Genomic DNA, 14,235 nt, shown 5'->3' with positions numbered 1-14,235 from the left:
ACAGCTGTGCTTCACAATAAATGAGTTATTACTATAAAAAGTGTGTCAGCAAAAAGCCGACACGACCGAGAGGCCGTCCGCTCACCTTTTCACACAGTGAGATCACCGTCCCCGCTTGGATCACCGCTACCTGCTCCTCATTTCTGAGATTCTACAGTAAACATCGGGCATGAGAGTCGGAAATTGACGACCACCAGGTTTTTTTTTCTTTTTAATCCTCACTTATTTGGACTCACGCCGTTATCTCCCAGGATATCCAGTTTCTTCATCAGCTCCGGAATGATGACATCCTGCAGGTGAAAAAAAGGCAGTATGTTGACTGCGTGCGGTCTTAAGAGAAGAAGAACAGTCGGTGCGAGCGTGTTGCATCACCTTGACTCCCTGCTGGTGACAGTAGATCTGCAGGGCACTGCTGCTGTTCTCAGGGAACGCAGACATGTGGAGGTTGAGGGCAGGAGATCTACGCTCCCTCTCCTAAAGGAAATACACCAGTTGTAAACCTCAAACACACAACAACTTGCATGATCATCAGCCCGACTGGAATCTCTACAAATACAAACGTAGTGTGCAGAGTCATTTTAACGGCGATGGGAGACGCACTGCAAACGGCAGATACGGAACGTGGCCGAGTGTGAAAGGGGAGTGAATGAGGGATTTACTTACATGACACTGAAAACATGTTCGGGATCTGCCGAAATGAGCGAGGTGGAAACCCAAAGCTTTAAATGGGAAATCAAAACAACGAACAACGAGGGAAAAAACACATGCTGGAACTCAAAACTGAGAGGAATCTCACGCCGGAGCTTCTCCGTCTCTGTCTAGACACAATAAGAACTGATGTGAGCGATGGCACATGCCTCTCAACCTCTAGGTCGGTAACCTGTTGTATATTTATATATACACACATATATATTTATGATAACAAATATTTAAAAGCATTAATATCCAGGAATTTTACCTGTAATTGTATGAAAAATGTGAACAAAAAATAGGACACATGCAAAAATGAGACAAAAGGAACGTGGATGGGATTGAATATTTAACTTAAATACATTTTTATTCAATTGATAATTACATTCATCTTAAAACAAGATACTCTCATTAAAAAAAAAAATATTCCAGTTGAGTGGAGGGGGGGTGCACACAGCTGCCATGCAGAACACGGATGCATAGAGAGGACGACGACTCGAGTGTGTGCGCGCGAGTGGGTCTGTCGGTCTGGGGAGTCACTGTATGTAGGTCCTGAGTCTGGAGCCGAGGTTGTTGTTGTCGCCTCCTGGTGACAGTCTGACGTTGGTACAGTCTCTTACTTCCAGTTCGAGCACCCTGAATTCCAGCAGCTCATTCTGATCCCGGGCGTCCTGAACCTCGGCCTGCAGCTTGGACTCTGCCTGCTGAGACGCACACATCTACACAAACACACAAGGTTTAAAAAGAGCATTGTGAAGACGGAATAAGGAGTCTGTTCTTTTTGGTATTTTTCCAAATGATTTCCCATGAGAAGATGTACAGAATATTTTCACACACTATTGAGAGCTATTGAATGGACAAATGCAATCTACCTTCTCGTGAAGCTCCTGGTTGGTCCTGAGCAAGTACTGCTTCTCCTCCACCCACTTTGAATCCTGCCATGACAACCAAACACAACGTCAGCGAGAAATGACACTGGCAGGAAGAGGAGAGGAAGGAGAGCCTCCAGGGCGCCATGAAATGCATTTCCAAGTGACCAACAAGCCGCAGACACAAACAAACAGCAACAGAGTGGCAGTGGCAATAGTTTATTGATGCAGAGGAATAAAGACTTTATAGAACAGGTAAAGGTGCTGCATTCACAGGCATCAAGAGTTCACAGTAACAGGCGGAACAAAAGGCAATCCAAAGTGAAAAACAGCACAGCATACCAGGCGGAACAAGCCACAGAGCACCAGGCAACATGCAGAAAACATGCAGCGACAGGAAACACCTCAAACAAATGGAGAAAATAAGACTAGTGATGTGAGTCATAATAATTCTAGTGTTTCTCAAGAGAGTCAGTAGGTAATAACTAAGTTATTTTAATCGATATGGGTTGACAAAATGGATCTTCTCTTCTTCTTTTATGATGACTTCTATACGTCCGTCCATCGTCTTTAACTGCTTGTCCTGTTCAGAACTGATCACAGACTACATTCTGAATACCCAATGAACCTAAACTACAATTCTTTGGAATTTCGGAGAACTATAATTGAGAGGTTAATGTTTCATTGAAGAATAATTTCAACTGTAGAATTGAAATGTTTTCTTGTTACTGTATTGTCCTCTTTAGTTGATATTTACAAAAAATAAGGATATCAATTATTCTATTTATATCTGAAAACTTTATATTAAAATAAGAATCTGTGCATTAGTAGTGCTAATTATTTATTATAAACTGTTTAGAGCTTGTGTTAGGTTGTTCAACTGGTCTTAGTTCCATCTTATACATTATTTATATATTAGTGTAAAAACATATCTTGTTTCTCACCAACAACGACATTGCGTAAGATCCAATTTGAATAAATCATGACAGCATTAGTAATTACCTTTACCGAACACTGTTTTTGCACTTTAAAGCAGCTGGGAAGCATCCTAATAAGTCCATGCGGCCTCTGTTTACATCAGCTGGCTTGCTGTTCATCGACGGCCTGTTTTGGACCTGCATTCGTGACAAATTTTGAGCTTTCGGTTCACGTCTAACAGAAACCGGTCGATCGTTGCACCTTTGTTTATCAGTCTCTTTGAGGCGGACAGAAACCAAAGTGGTTTTCGAAGAGAATCAGCACCAACGAGGAGGGACCGAGTGCGCGGGGGGGGGGGGGGGGGGGGGGGCGGAATAGACATGCGGAAGTGACATCAGCGGATTCTGCGGCAGACCTGGTCAGCGTAGCGCCAGACAAGGAGCAGAGCAGCCAGACAGACATGCAGGAGGGCCAGTGAGAGCAGGACCCGGGAGCTCCTGTCACCATCCCCAGTCTTTGTTACCTGCCCCCGTTCGGCCAGGGCCTTCTCCAGGTCGGCCATCTTGGCCTGGCAGCTGCTGAGATCCGCCTGCAGCTGCTCGCGTGTCTGTGGTGGGAGAGATCGGCCGTCAGGGAAGGAATCGGCTACTCAACAGAGGACGGCTGACGAGTTTACATCGTGTGACAAATAGATATAAATAATTTACTAGACTTCACAAAGGGATGAAAAGCGTTTGTGATAGAAGTGGAAGAACCGACCCTGGCCTCCCTCTCAGCATCCAGAGAGCCCCCCGTCTGCTCCTGGAGAAGCGCGTAGGCCCGCTGGAGGGCCTGGTACTCCCTGGTCAACTGACGGAAACGGAGCTCCGACTCTTCACGGGAAAAGGTCTTGGATTTTTTTTTAAAAGCAATAATTAATGATATATTAAAAAGAGACGGGGTCAAACAAAAACACAAACCTTTCACGCAACAAACTTGTAAGCAGGACAGTTACACACACCCCCCCCTCCCCCCCCACACCTCAATCGCGCATTGAAGAATGAAACATTTCCCCGTGTACAGCTGCAGTACAGCAAATTACTTTCCTTTAAATCATGTTCACTATTTTCTCTATCTTTTCTAATGTTTATATTTAGCTAATTCTGGTGCAGATATTTCATATACATGTTTATTTACTGCCTGGGAGTCGCAACATTTCCCAAAAATAAAATACCTTGAATTTATACTGTATGTGACTAATAGCATCTCTTAAATGTTGTATCTCCATACAGCTTTCAGTTGTTAAAACTGTAGAACATAGTTTAAATCGATTATGTCAATGCAGACAAGAGGATTTTCTTACCTCTTCTAAATCCTCCTCTGGAGTTGCAGGCGTGCGGTCAGTGAGGTCAGTGTTGTAGGAGGTCAGGGAGGACGTCTCAGAGTCTATCGACTCTTCATCAAATCCAAAATACGTCTCCACAACATGCCTCTGCAAAAAGGAATACTAAAATAAATAAAAAACATACATTGTGCTTGAATTCAATACAGCTTTTAAAGATTTTTTTCACGGTTATTAAAATAAGCCTAATTCCGTGCAGTATAACCTCATGAACCGACATTTTTAAGAACAAGGCAAAGGAAATGTGAACCCATCAGGTCTCCGATTCCTCTTCAGTCACTTCAGTCTTTCTATTAACATTTTCAAAGCCCAGCGAGTCCTCACCATCGTGTTTGTAAGTCATCTCCTGGCAACCAGAGAAGTACAGGCAGACCAGGGTACAGAGGCAAATGAAGGACGAGAAGTAGAGGACGAGTAGGATGTACTCGGTCATGTTGCTACACGACAAAAAAAGACCTTCCCCAAAATACGTCTATATTATCTTGGATTTATACTCAGCTACGCTGGACTCTAGTAACGCGCAGAAAGTGAAATTGCTTTCTGTTCCGCTCCTGCACCAATTAAGGAGGGACAACAAATCTTCTGATAAAAACAAAATGCCAGCTTTTCCGCTTGTCTCCGAGCTGATGTATTTATCTTTAAATTCCTAAAAAAATGGCAAACTTCCAGTTGCGAGCCAAGAGAAAAGCCGATCTGCCCAACGCGGTTTCCACCTCGCCAAGGTGACAAACTGGTTCCAGCAGGAGAGGTGGGAGCTTAAGCTCCTCCCCCTGGCAACATCCTGGTCTCAAAAATGTCCCCTGGTGTTTCAGCCCAAACATTCACACAGCCAATTCGTTTCTCTCATCCCTTTGCTCTCTTTATTCAAAGACCAGGAAGCCCATATGAGAAGGACACAAACATGAGCGTAACACTAAAGGCAGAAAATACAATAAAGGAACAACAAACATGAATGTCCCACTCGCTGTGGCGACTGGTTCATGAAGGCTCAGCGTGATGCTCTCATCTGGGAGGGAAACTGTCATCACTGTCTCCTGAGCCCAATTAAAACAGGTTCAGAGACACACACACACACACTATTAAGACCGCGGAGGAGTTGGCTGCTTAGTTACGCACCACAGGCCACTTACTTTACACAGTTTGGGCGGTTTCCTCGTGCTCTTTTTGCTGATCACCCATCGGTCACGTTCCTGAAGGAAAACACACAGTCGATCAAGACGAAGAGCAGCCTGACATCTGAGCTCAATTAGTACAGAACCGGCATCACGATATATAATCTAATAACATGAAGAAAAAGAAAATGTACTGATGATTGAGACGAGGCAGTGATCTATGTCTTATCCCATTATTAAACGAACCAGAACATTTTCATGGCCATACGTTAAAAGCAGAAACCCTTGACACACACTAAACCAATCGAAATGTGGATTGATTTCTTCTTTGTGGTTTGAGTCCTGACCTGCGTGAGCTCATCGATGATGCCGCGTTGCTCCGAAACCTGCAGCTTCAGGAACGCCACTTCCTGTTCCTCGTGGGCGTGGCTCAAGTCCGTCAGCGAGCTCGGCCGCTTCAGCTGGGACTGGACGGGTTGTTGCTGAGGGGGGGGAGGCCGAGAGGAGGCGGCTTTCTCCTTCTAAGAGGAGAGCGACGGAAAGAGAGGGGTCACGTTGGGATTGTTTGGAAACGATTTCACGCTTCTCCTCAGCCAGTGAGTAGAGGGCCTGCGGCCTTTTGGGGGCGGCCGAGAGAAGAAGGAAGCAACAGAGAGTGGTGGTGGCGGAACATAAAGCGGACGCCACTGACCATCTGGATGTTGTCTCGGCTCAGGTTCTTCAGTTTCTCCTCCATGCGTTGCAGCGTTTGCAGCAGGTCGTCGTTCTTCTTGGACAGCCGCTTGTTCTTCTCAAACATGGGCTTCATCTGGCTCTCGGCCTCCCGAACACGCTTCAACTGGACCGAGGGAGGAAACAGGGAGGGGACACAATGTAACCACAAGTCTTTCAGCGAGATTTCCAGTTTGAGCGGGAGAGGCAGGAGGAAGGCCCACATCCCATAGGTTTATTAATGTGTGCGTTTCTCTGCACTTAGTGTAACAATGTGTGTGTTTATTTGCATCCCCGTCATCACTGCATTGGTGCTCCTCCGTGTGCGTTAGTGTTTCTCACGAGTTCATTCCTCTCGTCGGCCAGCAGCGCATTTCTATCCTCCAATTTTCTGATGACCGAGTGGAGCTCCGCAATCTTCAGCTGGAACCTCCTCGTGTCACGCTCCTCCACCTCCTGTGGAGCAAAGGGGACAGGGGAGGAGGAGGAAGATAAAAACTAAAAAAGGGGGTACATGCAGGCAGGCGGGCAGGTGTTTGAGGTGGTTGGGAGAGAGGAGGTGATGGGATGAAAGATGAGATGCTGTGCAGGTGTTACAATACTGTCTATATGAGGATTGATGGAAATATGCAATCGAAGTCTCCACAATGCATTATGAACAAAATGATGAGGTGGGTTCTGCCATAAAGACTTCAAGAAACAAAAACATTTTTTCAATGTTTTAGAGCCCAATTAAATGTCAAACGCGGGAAAAATCCGTCATTTAAATACGATCTTAATCACTAGAAGGAAAAAAAAAGTGAGTTTAATAAATTCCTGTAATTCGGTGTTGTGCACACCTGGTTGCTGAGCGGGTCCGAGTTGTCGCCCAGCCCCGGCACCAGCTCTCTCTTGGGGCTGCCGTGGTTGTGCCGCTCGGCCTCTCGGACATGACCCAGCTGCTCATCCAGAGCGTCCTTCTGCAGCTGCAGCTTCTGGGCGTAGCCGGCCTGCAGCCCCAGCTCCTTCTCCAGGCCGCACATCACCCGGTCCTTCGCCTTCAGCTCGTCCATCTATCGGAGCGGTGGAGAGGTGGTGGGTGGGAAGACTGAGTGAGTCAGACGAAGGGCTTTTCCATTTAAAGTCCGGTTACGTACCATTAATACTACTGGAAATGTAGTTTTCAGATCAAATGCGAAATACAACAAATTGTGAATGTTTTATAGAAAGTACGTTGTTGTGTTCATGTATCCACTATTAACTTTCAGACTCAGATGCATGCGCCTTGGGCCGTGAACAGATTAAGAGGGAGGCAGGAGTTTTAGTGTAATTCATTTATGAAGCTTTCCTCTTTCTGTGACTTCTTCTGACTTCCCTCGGTATTTTGTTCCTCAATGCTGTAATTTTTCTGCACCGCCGGTTCTCCCTCAATGAGCCGTGTTTGAATATTTTACGACGCTGAATCGAGTTGCCTTTGTCAAACATTCCTTTCATAAACAGTAACACTAAACGGAGCTCTACGGTGGTTAATGAGTAACTGCAGAAGCAGCGATAATTAACCTCCAACTTTCATCTAGTGAGGTCAGTGCGATTGAGTTCAGAAGCAGGACGAGACCAGCAACTATACTGTCAATCATGTCTGACGGACATATTGGAATGCATTAGCTGGTGGCCTCATCCCTTGGAGATAAGGCCGTATGGTGTGTCGTCCCGGCAGCACGCCGCCTCACCAGTCGGCGGATGTCTCTCTCACAATCCCGTTTGACGCGGTGCATCTCATCCTGGTGCTGCTGGTAGGCGGTCCGGAGATCAGCCGCTTTGGCTTTATCGGCCTGCAGAGCATTTGCATGAGCCTCGTCAGCCAGCTTCCTGGCGGTCTTGTGCTCCTGGATCTAAAAAAGAAAAAAAAGAAAAGGCAGAACACGTAAGGCAATAATATTGATATGCAGGATCTCCTTCCCCCCCAAAAGAAGAGAGTGACACCCTCACACATAAACAAGTGTCCGATCCCATTAGACGATTGTAATGATAGATGTCCTGTTTGTCGACATCGAAACAATAGCTTGGCAACAGGCTTTTCCACCCTGTTTCCTGTTTTCCAGCAGCAAGTCCCACATCAACACACACACACTCTGACACACAAAGCCCTCAGAAAATACCCATCTGCAAAAGTTATTCTCTAATTTTGTTGGATTATAAACAGCCGAAAGTTGACAGAGCTCTAATATATTGGAAGCATTGCATACCAGACACGGCTTGACAGATGGCTACAGAGCCAGTATATGGGGAATAAAAGCTAAAAGTTAAAAGTAAAAACTAAACAAACCTTTAGTTCCTGAATTAAAAGTCTACTTAGGACAGACTGAAACCTAATAATAATAATAATGAGTGTATTTTGTTTCCCATAACAAAAACCTTACTAGTGTCCCCTATATGTGGTGCGACCCACCTCCTGCTGCAGCTTTATCCTCTCCCCGTCGAAAGCCCTCCTGGCCTCCTCCCGAGCCTCCCCGAGGAGAGCGTTTTTCAGCTTGTCGGCGGCTCCGTCCCTCAGAGCGTTCACCAGCCCCTGCAGCCTCTGCGCCTCTGCATCCTTGATCTTGATGGCCCGCGCCAGCTCCACCTCGTGCTGCCTGGCCAGGGACTCGCGGGCGGCCGCTACCTCGCGCAGCTTTTCCTCGTGGAGTTTGGCGCGCAGGTCGGTGAGCGCCACGGCGTGCTTGTGCTGCTCCAGCTCCCGAGCCTGCCGCTGCTCCTGGAGCCGCTCACGGAGCTTACACACCTGGGAAGAGGGGCATTGGACTTCAGTCAACCTGTCGTCATCATCATACTACTCACAGGGCCCCGGGGTGCTTGTACATTGCCCCGTGACGGCGTGCACCTCCTCCTCACCTTGCCCCGCTCTTGCTGCAGCTCTATCTGGGTGTCCAGGATTTTGCTCCTCAGCTCCTCGCTGGTGGCCGGCGCCGACTCGGTCATCCCCTCAGATTTATCCGGCTTCCTCCCCTTCTTCAGGGTTGGGGGCGCCGAGGGCGTGGTTGAGGACATTGCACTACGGCCGCGCAATGAGGGCGGACATAGAGCGCGAGGTGTGGCGAAAGCGAGTAGCGGGTCAATCGCTGCTCCACCTCCACGCGAGGCCCTGCTTCGCCATCTTCATCGTCGTCATCACATCGTTGTCCACTCTACATCATTGCTGGACGTGTTGCTTTTTGAGGAAGAGCGACGGAAAAACACAAGAGAAAGCGAAAAAGTGTGAGTCAGTGGTTAAGAGCTGGGTTACACCAAACTACTCAATGCACTGGACCCGAGCCACATGACGCACCGCAGCCCGGGGAAAACAGACTATTTTGGGGACTAACATTTACACTCTCCTCCGTCACCCTCCTCTCTTACCACCTTGTTCCGTCCGGGGCCTCGTCGTGCGTGGAAACGTGTGCGACGGTCTCGGGCCTCTCAGCCCAAACAAGTTGACTAATGCATTAAACTATTGACGCGAGAGATTTGATTTCTAGAGATCCAGTGTGAACTGAGCTCAAGAGAAGTCATGCAAATTCTATCTAGACTTATTTTCTATTTATTTTTATTTTTGTCTTCACAGCTTTTAAATAAACGACAAAACAGCGAAATATTTGGACCAGGAAAAGTTTCCTCCATTGATGCAATTTGATTCCTCCACTTTGTTTGTTTGTCTCCATCTTCCCATTTCAAATAATGAAATAATAATATATAGATTTACTAAGTGAGTGGCAGATTTTTTGTAGTTAAAAGCGCAGTTATACAAAACACCAGCAATGGCAGCAAATCTTCTCCAATGAAAGATCAAGAAGAGAACCATTTGATTATTGAAATAGTTGCCACCAATCAAGTCATCGATAGGATTGGCAAAGCTGGAAAACAACAAGGCATTAGGATATAAATTGATTCATAGTTTTCACTTCCCACCTTTTTTTCCCACTGAAGGCTGAATTCTACTATTTCGGCCCTGTATGAATTGGAGTGACACACAATCCCCGCGTTTAAAGTAGCCTCCTTTGATCTCTCCCTGGAATTAACTGTAACCCAGTAACCTTCCACTTCTTCCAGCTGACTATTAAATAAGTAATGCAGCAATAAGAGAGCTGGAACATTAGTGCCACATGCGCCGCCATCATTTACAACACACACGTTACTGAGCAATCATGCATCAGACACAGACGGCAGCAGTAGTTACCAAGGCAACCAAAAACTCCTCTCGTGGCAAAGGATGACGACGGGGAGGAGGAGTGTCACGGCGGACTTGGAACAAACAGAGACGCACACAAGAGGCGCCGCCGAGGGGCTGCACGTTTGAGAGAAATGAACACACACCCGCACACACACACACACACACACACACACACATAATTTTGTTATCTGGTCCAATCTTTGAGCCGAGGTTGACTGAGAGACAGACATGCAGCGATGCTTGAGGGCGAGGAAGCTTTCTTCCACATGGATTCTTACGAAGGACACACAGTCAAACATTAGAGACCCATGGGAAAGTGTAAGGGGGAGAGGGGGGGGGGGGGGGGGCAGACAGAGGAGGGTTAAGCCAATAGGAGACAAACAATTAGGAGCAAAGGGGAAAACAAATAACATGCAGACCTCTACCAAAGAGGGGAACCAACATCCCCTCCTCCTACGTCCCTCCACCCCTAATCGCTGGCACAGTGAATAGTGATGGTTACTGAGCCGAGGCAATCAGTGATCTCGCTCTCATCCACACACAGAGAGAGAGAGAGAGAGAGAGATCCTTCACACACAAAGAGCCCTGCCACAAGCACACACACACACTCTCAGTCTCTCACGGAACAACTAGAGACGGATACAGCGCACATCTACGCACAGAGGCTCTCTACACGTATTCACATTACCAACAGACGAGTCTTTGCATGCGGGGGGATCAATGGACTTGGCTCACACGTGACACAAAACGACAAATCATCGTTTTGTCGCGCGCTCGGCGCCCCCCGCCACTGCTTTAAGCAGCGTCCATGCACGGCCGTGCCATCGCCGGAGGCCAAGCGGGCCCACGCGGGATGTTTCCCCGGTTTGTGTTCATCTTCAACTCCATACCAATGCTCAAAGTCCATGTTCCATTTGGATTCACGTGGCGTCAGCCACAGTCTGCAGAAAGTCCTCATGGGGACACGTGTTCCCAAGCTGGGAAGCCAGAAGAGTTTATAGGGGGAAGTGGGACGCTTTACAAAAGAGGCCCCCGGGAGGCAAGATCCTTTAATGTTGGTTCCCTACAGCAAACGGAAGGCGGCACAACAAGTGATGCACCTTAAACCCGGAGCGCTCCAATGTTCATTACCCAACAAAGTGGTTATGACTCATCAATGCAATCAAAAACATGTCGTTTTGCAAAAGGGAAGAGGAGAAGAGAATTTTTCACTAGGACTTATTGAGCGGTCAGCTGAGACGATAGAGACGTGATGAAGAAATTCTGCAGCTAGTTTCACAATGAGGTTATAAGCCTTGTATAACCACGGCTTTATCAATGGTACCCGGCGACGACCTCCTGATGTAGAAACCGCGATCCCCGTTTCCTTTCATAACGGCCTTCAGCAGCCCTCTGTGACGGGACGGGCTTGTGCCGCAAGAGGGTCACAGATGTGAAAGAAGCAGGAAGGAAAAGTTACTGAATTAATTAACTGGATTTTAATTCAGAATTTCATTTGGTGCTGCTATTTCCTGTGTAAAGCCAAGTGGACGTCCACTCACTGCCTTTTTTGTACTTAACTGATGCGTCATATTCATATATTGTCAGTGGAGACATATTCTAAACGAGTCAAATGGGTTGGAATAAGTGGCATTTTAATAAATGACTAATTGCTGGGGGATGTCACTGTAATGACTAACATTCATATTCTTTGTCTTCACAAAAACAAAAAACATGTGAGAGACAATTGTCCCTGACTGAAAAATGAGTTTTTTCAACACAGAAAACAACACAGAAAATCAGTGTTTCTGTCACGGCCCCCTGTAGGGGAAACACTGGCAATGAAATGTAGATTTACGTGAGTAATTTCATTACTATGATGCAAAGACAGTGATTATAACGCACTGTAAGGCTGACTGTGTTCTTTGTCAGAGGATATTTAAGTATTAAACACTTTATACGAGGTGAAAGCGGTCGGGACGTCTTTGCGATGGTTGCACGTTTATTACACACACTCATGCACAGTTGGACCTCCTCAATGCTAGGCCGACCACACACACTCACAAAGTGTCAAACATTAACTAGACTTCAGAGAGACATACAGGCCCAATAAATAGTTAAAAGAGCTGCAAATGGAAGGTGAAACAAAGACGCATTGCTTCTGGTTATAAACCGACAGTGAGGGACGCACATTTTACAACGCCCCATAGGCTTGTGTCTCCACACAACACGCATACAGTCCCGTGGGAGTCACTTCAGCAGGAGGTAGACTGTCAAAACGGGTCTGGCCACGCTCCAGACGTCACTCCTCCATCCACACACACACACACACACACACACACTGTGGTACTCCAACGACACTGTAGAGATCCCACCGAGAGGCTGAGTAACTCAGCCTAGTGCAGCACTAGTGGAGCATATGACCTACAAACTGCTACGGCAGCAGAATGACTCCCAAGTTACTGACCCAAATGACTAGTCAACCCAAACATATCAACAACGTGTCTCACTCCCTCTCATTGTCTTTCTCTTGCACGGCGTCTCTTTCACAGGCTCTATGCTGCCGTTTCACCTGGTGTGGATCTATTAGTACATTTAACCGTTTCCATTTGGACATTCACCGTTGCAGGTGCGTTATCGCGGCCTGTGCATCCACGTGCATGCTTGTGCATGCGTGGTTGCAGTAATAGCCTCTCCCCACTCGGTAACACATGACGGTGCAGTCAGTAATGAGATTAGACTTGCCCCGCTCTCTCTTTCTCATTTTAACTACACAGCAAGCACATTAATCAGTAACAGCTGGAGACTAATCCACGGTTTACACAAACATGAGGACACGGTGCAGACATTTATTCATCTGGACCAGTCGTTGCATAAATAATACCTTCTTGTCCTTAAGAAAAAGAATTAAGTGAAATATGCACATGTGTGGGGATGCTGCACAGGGATTAACCACAGAGTAAAGCGCAGGAATGGAACGTGAGATTATGAAGGAGGATAAATGGGATGAATTAAATTAGGGAGAGGAATGTGGATTAGGGCATGGGGGTAAACAGCACTCCCATTCATTGATCTCATGCCTCTGGAGTAGAGGTGGGGGGGCGGGGGGACAACATTTAACCATCGTGAATGCACAGTATAGCCTATATCTAAGATGCGCTCCAGTGTCTGCACGAGAGCCGCCGCTTCACTTCAAGGGAGAACACACACAACCAGCACGGTGAGTGGATCAGACAGCGTGCCCCCCTCAGTCTGATCCCACGGGTGTGAGGGTGCAGCACACGTCGGCTGTCCACTGGGGCTGATTTAGGAGCCTCCTAAAGTACGCGGGGCAGGGGGGGGGGTGTTTAGTGCAAAGTGGCCAGCTCTCTAATGAGCTGTCAAATGGGAGATTACCGGGTAGAGTGCTGCTGGAAGGGGCGCTTGTTACACCACTGACATCCCGCCCGTCCGGCTCGCCAACCACACCCCACGGGGACATGCATGGGTGAGGGGTGTGGAGGGGGGGGGCTGCTGCTGCTGCAGCATCCTCCTGTCTCAAAGGTCGGATGCCCATGCACTCAGTCCCTCGGTAACGTATTGGTGTCATGGAGCATTTACACCGTGTTGCACCGTGAGAGGAGAGGGGCGGCGGGGGGCAGTGAAAGCAGTTGGATATCATCCGTTGTCATCGCGTCTCATACTTCCTGTCAGGCCGGCCGGTGGGGTGGATCGGCGCGGGCCCCCCGCGGGCTCAGGGTGCGGACAAAACGCCCATACGCGTGGGTTCGATACGAGGCTCCATATTGCGGGCGACGCCGCCGCCGGAAGCCCCCAATGTGTCACATCGCGAGCGGCTCGCTGACCGTTTGGGCGCCGCCGTGCGAAACACGGATACCGGTTCGACCCACACGGAGGTATCTCTAAAATTAAGGTGGGGGGGTAAACGAGTGAACTTACCTGGAATGGAGGTCAGGTGGTGACAAGTAGTCGCTGCTTCACGTTGGCGTGCTTTACATCCAGGAAGGGAGGCTGGGAGGGATGAATTAAACTCACCTCTGAAAAACACGCCGCGGCTAACGGCTAACGGCTACAACTTTATCCCTCCGACACCACACACACGTTCCCGGCGGTGAACACAACGACGGAAGTATTTCCACCCGTGATATTGTCCTCTAAGCTACAAAGTGGATTCCGCTTCGGGCTTCACGACATCTTTCGTCCCACGCCCACAAAACACTTGAGCGCAAGCGTGACGTCACCCGTTCAAACACACGAGTCGGAAGAAGAAAAAAGAGAGAGAGACAGAGAGAGAGACACAGAGGGAGAGGGAGAGAAAGAGAGAGAGAGAGAGAAACGCCGGGCGGGCGTCGCCGAGCAGCGTGATAGAAGCGCGACACCTGACTGCGT

The 14,235-nt window shown here is 47.9% G+C and overlaps 1 protein-coding gene across 3 annotated transcripts in view; it reads right to left on the bottom strand.

The window, feature by feature from the left end:
* Positions 1-14,235, bottom strand: part of jakmip1 (janus kinase and microtubule interacting protein 1) — a 17,721-nt gene extending 3,486 nt beyond the window's left edge. For 2 of the 3 annotated variants that reach the window (XM_078101191.1, XM_078101193.1), the window contains exons 1-17: positions 13,786-14,235; positions 8,553-8,868; positions 8,110-8,442; positions 7,391-7,552; positions 6,521-6,733; positions 6,024-6,179; positions 5,662-5,808; positions 5,318-5,491; positions 4,989-5,048; positions 3,820-3,948; positions 3,237-3,365; positions 3,001-3,084; positions 1,563-1,625; positions 1,311-1,409; positions 373-474; positions 237-290; positions 86-151 (exon numbers count right to left, since the gene is read on the bottom strand). In XM_078101191.1, the coding sequence (XP_077957317.1) occupies positions 86-151; positions 237-290; positions 373-474; positions 1,311-1,409; positions 1,563-1,625; positions 3,001-3,084; positions 3,237-3,365; positions 3,820-3,948; positions 4,989-5,048; positions 5,318-5,491; positions 5,662-5,808; positions 6,024-6,179; positions 6,521-6,733; positions 7,391-7,552; positions 8,110-8,442; positions 8,553-8,708 (2,127 nt within the window). In that variant the 5' untranslated portion in view covers positions 8,709-8,868; positions 13,786-14,235. The remainder of the gene's footprint in view (positions 1-85; positions 152-236; positions 291-372; positions 475-1,310; positions 1,410-1,562; positions 1,626-3,000; positions 3,085-3,236; positions 3,366-3,819; positions 3,949-4,988; positions 5,049-5,317; positions 5,492-5,661; positions 5,809-6,023; positions 6,180-6,520; positions 6,734-7,390; positions 7,553-8,109; positions 8,443-8,552; positions 8,869-13,785) is intronic. The other variant, XM_078101192.1, reaches the window with a different exon arrangement.

Source organism: Gasterosteus aculeatus, chromosome 4, assembly GCF_964276395.1.
Source record: "Gasterosteus aculeatus chromosome 4, fGasAcu3.hap1.1, whole genome shotgun sequence".
NCBI classification, from domain to species: Eukaryota; Metazoa; Chordata; class Actinopteri; order Perciformes; family Gasterosteidae; genus Gasterosteus; species Gasterosteus aculeatus.
The sequence above is the reverse complement of the archived record's forward strand: the minus strand, read 5'-3'. Positions and strand labels throughout refer to the sequence as shown.